The 8,348-nt window shown below is 42.2% G+C and overlaps 1 protein-coding gene across 5 annotated transcripts in view; it reads right to left on the bottom strand.

Annotated features, from left to right (window-relative positions):
* Positions 1 to 5,934: 5,934 nt before the first annotated feature.
* APBB1 (amyloid beta precursor protein binding family B member 1) overlaps positions 5,935 to 8,348 on the bottom strand; it is a 465,162-nt gene continuing 462,748 nt past the window's right edge. For 3 of the 5 annotated variants that reach the window (XM_086933712.1, XM_086933715.1, XM_086933713.1), the window contains one exon: positions 8,024 to 8,327. In XM_086933712.1, the coding sequence (XP_086789838.1) occupies positions 8,160 to 8,327 (168 nt within the window). In that variant the 3' untranslated portion in view covers positions 8,024 to 8,159. Of the gene's footprint in view, positions 8,328 to 8,348 lie in introns of all 5 variants that reach the window. The other 2 variants (XM_086933711.1, XM_086933714.1) reach the window with 2 other exon arrangements.

Raw genomic sequence — 8,348 nt, 5'->3', positions numbered from 1 at the left:
AGCTCATATGCCTCGAACAAAATGTTGTTAGCACTGCTTGTCATACATTAGCTTGTTGACGTGCTAATGCATCCACACAATATTGTTTGGTAAATGGTTGTGGTGTGGACCATGTAGCTGCCTCACATATGTCGGCTATGAGAATGTTGCCTAAAAAGGCCATAGATGCTCCAATTCTGTGAGTAGAATATGCTCTAGGTGGGAAAGTTAAAGTTCTTTTAGCTTTAACATAGCAAGTTTGAATACAATTGACAATCCATCTTCAAATACCGGATTCAGAGATAATTTCCCTTTATGAGGTGGAGCAAAGGCAACAAAAAGCTGTTTTGTGAAAATCTTTTGTCCTATCAATGTAATGTAATTGTGCTCTTTTGACATCAAGGGAGTATAGAGCTCTTTCTGCTAGTGAATCAGATTGAGGGAATAACACAGGTAACTCATCTGATTGGTTAATATGAAAAGCAGAGACTACTTTTGGCAGAAAGTTTGGATTTGTACCAATAACTATCCTATCTTTATGTAGTTGAAAGAAGGGTTCTTTGAAGGTTAATGCCTGTAACTCACTAACCCGTCTAAGTGAAGTGATAGAGATGAAGAAGGCAACCTTCCATGAAAGACATTGTAATGAACAATTGTGTAATGGTTGAAAAGGTGGGCCCATAAGTCTTGTAAGAACAATGTTGAAGTTGCAGACAGGGGCAGCTGGTACCATGGGTGGCATTATTCTTTTAAGGCCTCCCCTTAAGGCTTTGATTTCTGGAACTTTAAATAAAGATAAATGTTGCCTGTTTTGAAGATATGCAGCTACTGCTGCAAGGTGTAGTCGAATAGATGTGTAGGCTAAACCTGCGCATTGTAGATGCAAAAGATAAATACTATTTTGTATAGATGCAACTAGCGGATCAATCGAGTTATTATTGCAATATAAGACCAATCTTTTCTACTTTGCTGCTGGTCATGCTCTAGTGGTAGGTCACTTTACTTCAAGAATTGTCATAAAATCTGGAGGTAGGTTTACATAACCAAACTGACTTCAGGAGCCAAATTTCTAGGTTGAGGTCCTTGGGATTTGGATGTCTAGATTTCTCCACGGTTCTGTATGAGGAGGTTTGACGTTATGTGTAGCTTCTTATGTGGAACCATTGATAACTCCACTAGTATGGTGAACCATGGCTGATGAGCCAATGTGAATACGAGAATCAGAGTGCAAGATGTTTGCCTGAGTTTTCGAACCTGAGAGGGAGAGGTGGAAAAGCGTAAGTAAATATCACTGACCAGTACATCCGTAGGGAATTGCCTTTGGATAGAGGGTGTGGGAACCTGGAGATGAAGTCTGGGCATTTTGAGTTCTGTGCTGCGGCAAAGAGGTTTATTTGTGGAAATCCCCATTTTTTAAAGTACGGAAGGAGAACTTGTGGGTGAAGTTCCCATTCGTGTATATGTTAATTCATTCTGCAGAGGAGATTGGAGAAGATGTTGTCCGTGCCTGGAAGGTGTTCTACCAGTAGCTGGATTTTGTGATGAAATGCCCAACGCCAAATGGTCTGAGAGAGGCATGACTGTTGTAGTGTGTTCCACCGCTGTTTTTCTACATAGTATATTGTTGTCATATTGTCCATCCGGATTAAGACAACTTTCTTTACTAGGTGAGGTAGCAATGCTTTTAACGCTAGTTGAACTGCTTGTAGCTCTAGGTAGTTGATGTGATTGTTCTGTTGTTTGGAGTTCCAAAGACTCTGAACTATTAAATGTTGCAAGTGTGCACCCCATCCTGTGAGTGATGCTTCTGTTGTGAGCACAATTTGTGGAAAAGGTTCAATAAAGGGCCGCCATTTGATAAATATGGAGTGTTCCACCACTTCAGAGAGCGATGAGTGTGGCTGTCTACCAACACTAGATCTGTTAGCTGACCCTGTGATTGATTCCACTGATGTGCTAAGCATTCTTGTAGAGGACATATGTTTAGTCTTGCACAAGGCACTTTGGCAATGCATGAGGCCATCATCCCTAGTAACTGCATGAATATTCTCGCTGAGAGATACTGGTTGTGTTGAAACCGTAGTAACACTGTTTGAAAATTCTGAATCCTGGCTGAATTGGGATACGCTACAGCCATTTGAGCGTTTAGAATGGCTCTCAGATATGGTTGTGTTTGATTGGGTTAAAGATGGGCAACAAGTGCCTGCCTCACTGGGACCTGATAACTAGATCCTTCTGCATTGACATCATGAGCTTATCGTGACATGCCTGTATCACTTTCTGCTATAGCAAGAGCAGTAGGATATAAAGACACAAACTGGACAAACTCACACACGGCATACATTATCACAAATAAAAACATGCAGTGCACAAAACACCATAAGCTGTAATTTTTAGGTCCTTTATTACATTATTCTGTTCTGAATTAAGTACAACACATACAATTCTCTATTATAGCAGAGATGTGCAGTTCCTTTAAGATTAAACAAAAGTTCTGTTGTTCATTTCTTCCAGTTTGGCCATTTCCAGTTCACGCCTAGTTTAAAGCTAGTAAATAAAAACAAAACTGACAGTACCTGCCTGCATAGTTAACAATTAAAACACATGCACTTCCACCACGTTCCACAAACCTGCGGACTGAGAAACCCAACAAGGTCCCTCAACAGCAGTGCTCCGTTCGTGGAGCACTACTGAATGATCACAGGCTAAACACGGAGGCAGCCAATGCTGGTTCGTGACTCACCAGTCATCCCCACAAACAGCAGGTTTACAGACATGTAGCACAGACTCATAGAAAGAATCGCCAATATCACTACACACGAAGAAAGAGAAAGACTGTGTATAAGTGGCAACTCCACACAGAGTGCAAAGACAATTCCTACAAACGTCCGATCTGAAAATATTTCCAGAGAAACGACAGGCACAATAATCTTTTAAAATCTTTGAAATAAAAGGAAATTCTGTTAAACTTAAAGTAGAGTATAGTTTTTTCGTGAAATTACCATGGGAAAGGGGATCCTTTGAGATATTTGTAAAAGCAGCAAAGTTTAGTTTTAAGAAACAAACGCCATTTGCAAAGGTACCATCTGATGAGATAGCATTACAAGACACAGAGTCCTTATCTGCAAAACCCTGATGAGTGATCAACTACTAAAAACTGGTGCTTGAGATATATAGAGGTTTTTGTTCGACTTGAGGAGTTGGGCCCGGACAAAACGTAGGACTTGCAGGAAACATGATGAGTCTACAGAGCAAAATCTCAAATTCCCAGAAAGAGGATTTCTGTTTCTCTGATAACCAGACAATCTCATCAACTCAATGAAGTCCAAGATCCAAACTTGATGGAATGCATTACTTTTAAAAAGGTGCTGAAACAAAAAGCATTCTAAATGGAGATTCAACTCTCATACACCCATGTAAGAGTTTCTTTTGCTTTGTCAAAAATCAAACCATGTCAGCTTCTCACCTACAGATGGCCTTAAGTACTGACTTTGGGAAAATATGATCTTCCTGGCAAGGACTTACTGCAGAATGTTTCTTGCCATAGTGTCCAGCTATAATGTTAACAGATTCCAATCTGATAATGTTCGTAATGGGCACTGGTGTTCCATATAGGTCAAATATAGTTTCTGTTGAATTAGCATAACCAGCAGCTACAAAAGCCCATGTTGGATTAATTACCAGTCCTAATAAACCCCAAAAATCTGAAGGTATTGCCAGAGAGGCGGCCCTCAATTGTAGTACTCTATTTAAGTAGGCAGAGGTGTTCCAATGGAAGTGCAAGAGAGGGGTATGGTTTCATTGCCATCATGATATGGATGTCAGCTGCTATGATCCTGCCCTCTCTTTCCATGTTTGCTATTCAAGAACATGTTTCTGTCCACAAGTTATTTACCTCGCATGGATTTGACCAGGACACATTTTATGAGGCATCAGAGTTATCTGCCGAGTACAGGGCTATTTTAACCACTGAGGGTGCAATGGAGAAAAGCTAACTTACTGTTGGGACTGAGGAAATATCACATGTTTTTAATGCACCAGAAAACAGTAAGAGGGGTTTATAGATAAGCTAGCATTTTAGAAGTTAGTACACAGGATCACTGCTTGTAATGGAAAAACAGAAGTGCAGGCACTGTGCACTAGAGCACTTACTTGCTACTGAGAACCACTGATAGTCTCCAATTAAAAGCATTGCATCTATTATGAGAAGAGCAGGTACTCTCCCTCTTCAGATAAAGGAGTGCAGTAATTCAGTACCGGCTCATTTTAAGCACTGCATAAGAGTGTACAAGTTAACCTTCTATCGTTATAAAACCATACTGCACTAGAAGGGGGCAGGTAGAAGGAAATGGATGTATGACGTTATAACGCATACCATTACAACTACCTACCATTACAACGCGACCATTACAACGCATACCATTACAACGCATAGCGCTTAGAGGTGCTGGATAGTGGTAAGTATAATTTACTATTCCAACTCCAGTCCCCGTGGACACTATGGAAGGTGTTGGATAGTAAATTAAACATTCCCTATCCTAGAGCGCCCCCCAGCGCAATGCGTTGTAATGGTATGCGTTGTAAAAGTTGCGTTGTAATGGTAGGTAGTTGTAAAGTTGCGTTGTAACAGGTGTATACCGAAGGAAATGCAAGGGGATATATTTTTGGGCCTCTTAGGAGGAGCTACATTTCACCTCAAGCTCCTGTCAAAGCCTGGGACTTCCTCTTAAAATACCTGGAAAGTCTGGCACTTCCTCAATGAAGTAGAGGTGAAAACAATTTAAATATTAAAAAAAAGATATGAGGAGAGGCGTCCAGACGCATGCATGGACCCATTGCCGGTGCTAAAGCAGAGGACCTTGGGTAAAACAACACAGACTAGATACACTTCAAGGCTTGTGACCTGGGATACTGGATGATAGAGTCTTGGCAATATTGCTACTTTGATCTCTTACCACCAGCACGGTATTGCCAACGGCATTCCCTTGGGATCAAAGAACTGGTATTCATGATCAAGAACAGGGGGCAAAATCTGGATTCGTAATTGTATTAATCTTTGGTAAGAAAAAGAGGCCACTGCCAAAATTATAATCCATATATGAATTTAGTCAACAAAAGAGTAGAAAAAATAATCTCCATGAATCTGACCGTCTCATCCAAGTTTCACACAAGCACCCATCAATATGTAAGATGAGACTGGAGGATGGGAGTTGACTCTTGCTCAGAGAACCAGGGATTGACTTTGAACAGCTGGCTCAGTTAATGCTAGCTTGAGGACAAAGACACATTAAATAAGAAAAAGCAGGAAACCAGTGGGACGCGGTTGGACTACTGGGGACAGTCAGAGCTGTGCAAGAATTCCTCATTTTCAAGCTCTACGTTTAAGCACCATACATACTACATATACAACTTTACAAAACAAAAATCCCCAAAATTAACATTAAAAACAGTCACAGTAGTGCAATGTACATAGTCTGACAGTGTTAAAACCTTATAATTTACAGGCAATACAACAAAATAGAAGTCTAATTCTTGCAGCTTTGTCACTGAGACAGGGGAGAATGTGAATAGACATCCAAGTAAGAAAGACCTGCCCTGTGGAGGCTATGGCTACAAACCCTCCCAAGGCAAGAGAAATACAACCTAATGAAGAGGTCACTCCTGCTTTAGCCACCACAACACCATGCTTCCCATAGGTGCCACGTAGTGTTTGGGGACAGTGCAGCATAGACTTGCTCTATCCACAGTAGTGTTTGGAGGGCAAGGACTCAAGAAGCAGTGTGGAGAGAGCAGAGGACGACGGTACCTGGAGGCAGCCTCTTCTATAACAGTGCTCTGGGTGAACGAGGCTCGAAGGACTGCGGCATAACGCATTGGCTGACTCCACATTAGTGTCTTCTCCTTCGTGCCGTTCAGTGAGGCTTCGAAGGAGATTAGAAAATAGACCAAACAGTCTTTCATTCATTTATTCATTCTGCTCATGTACCCGCTTGGTACCTGTATGAGGTCTTGTGTTCAGATATGATATGACTCAAACATTTTTCTCTATCAGACACCTTTGCACTATTGCTAGAGTGCTGTGTGAACTTACCAGCACAATAGATCGGGAGAGTGCCTAGAAGCAGCTGGTTACTGCACGAGTTCTGTAGTGTTACTGTGGGTGGGCGAACATATAGAATTAGGGTAACACACTCAGCAGCCCTTAACACATTGGAGTTATTGCACCGCTCCATTAGTTGCCCTGCACTGAAAGAGTACAGGGCAACTTCGGAAAGAAGCACCCTATCAAATAGCATGCACTCTGGTGTATATAAATATGTACTTTATATTATCTCATTAGCACACACTATATGGTCTTCCGTATTTTGCAGTTGTGAACAATCTGAGAAGTTAACAGGGCGGGGCTACATGAAGTAACAAGTGAAGTCTTTAAACTTCACTTACACGATCAAATCCTCCTCACATTGTGAAATGGCAATGTATTCTGGCAGCTTGAGCTTTGGGGTGTTCAAATACCCAAGGATGGAGGGCTGCAAGTTTGATGAGACATGCTGAGGCAAAATCATAAACTACTCAAAGGAGAGCGATACTGCCTGTATTCAAGTAAACAACAAGGAACTCTGCTAGGGAGCCATTGCCCTATCCCCTTTTCTCCTATTCTTCTAACATCCTCTATCTCCATTTCTTTGGATTTAAACTGTACCAGCAGCACCCAAATGCCCATCAGCAGCAGTGAATAAATTACTAGGTCAGTTGCTAACCCCATCCTTTCAAAGGGGATGGACTAATGAGCTGCATCAGAGAAGAGTTTCCTATCTCTTGGGCATGGCAGAGGACAGCCCAGGCTAAAGTCCACCAACATAGAATCCAAGACCAATACAAACCTGGACAGAGGTCCTGCTTGTTTAGAGTCCAGATTAGCACACACTAAGCTGGGAGGTTTGCCAACAGAAGGGAAACAGGATGCCTGCATGTGGGCCCGCAGCAGAGTGCAGAGTTGGAAAAAGGTTATTCATGAAAAATGAAAAAAATAAAAAATTGCACAGGCTGCAGCCAGGCCAACAAAATGGAAGGCTGGACCCAACTGACCTACTGCGGTCTATGTGAAGGAGAATGCTGGCAAAACAAGGAAATCATGTGTGTGTGCAGTTTTTGAAACATCACCAATAAGGTAAGAGGCCATTATATAAAGGAACCTGAAGTGCAGAGAAGTCCCCCATTAAGAGGACTCCTAGTTCATTCTAAGGCCTTTGAATGTGTGTGATATCCGGGAATCCTATAGGTCCCGCACATCGTTTGCCAGGGACCTTCTTTTTTACAGTTGACCACCAGAGACCATGGAATAAAGGGATCACTACTACATATGTAATCCATGAATAACTGGTGTGAGTTGCTTTGTTGAGTCATCCACTTTCTTTAAACAATCAAAAATAAGAAGTAGCATTTTCCAATAAAATGGATTTGGACCTCTGGCCTCCAAATCTCACTTCCCTAATTAGACCTTGTGATTTATATTGCTTTAATCCTTTTTTTAGCCATCTATCACCAACTCATGGTGCAGGAATGCAGGGGAGAAACTTCTGAAACACTTCAACACTGTGAGCGTTATTCTGAACTCCACTGTGGGATTATTTTCCCAATATGCAAAAGGGAAAAACAATACGTCTTGAACAAGGCTAGACAGTACGTACTCTCAGGATCAGGCATGGTGCGCATGAGGTATCTAACCACAGGGGAAGGATTTGGGTACATCTTCCGGACAGGAGTTGGACGGTAGCAGGAGCTCTGTGTAACTGGGTCTATTACCCACCATTACATCTTATTTTCAGCTCTAACATGACAGTTAATAGAGTTGAAACAGAAGTCGTCTAAGAGCACTGATGTTTCCATCACACGCCAGGATACACTACAAAAGACAGAATCTCAAGCAGCGCGTAGTCTATGAAGAAATTGGTGCTGGAGATTTTTCCTGCTGGTTAAATAAAGTGGGGGCTGCCAATGGGAGACACTGGGGTTGTGAAGGAAGACAAGGGTTCAGGTGGAAGAGAAGGAAACGGTAAGGAGTGCCTCCACCTAGGTCTGGGACAGTGGAGAAAAGCCATTGGTGTAAAAGACGTCACAATGTGTCTCTCTTATCAGCAATCCACTTTGCCTTTGCAGCATCAGGAGCGTGGGGTAGTTCACGGTGTTTGCGCTCCAAGGCGTTTTGGTTTGAAGGTTCCGAGGAGAGACTGAACTCCCTTTCTGACAGTGGATCCCACTCTCCTCGCAACAGAATCTGCCGGCGGTGTAGGGAGGCAAGATATGGATCCCTGGGAACGTCCATCCAAGCATTTCTGGTACCGCAGCTGGATGAAACAGAACAAATC

Source organism: Lissotriton vulgaris, chromosome 8 (assembly GCF_964263255.1).
Source record: "Lissotriton vulgaris chromosome 8, aLisVul1.2, whole genome shotgun sequence".
In the NCBI taxonomy this organism is placed as follows: domain Eukaryota; kingdom Metazoa; phylum Chordata; class Amphibia; order Caudata; family Salamandridae; genus Lissotriton; species Lissotriton vulgaris.
Note: the sequence above shows the minus strand (reverse complement) of the source record. Positions and strands in the feature narration are given on the sequence as shown.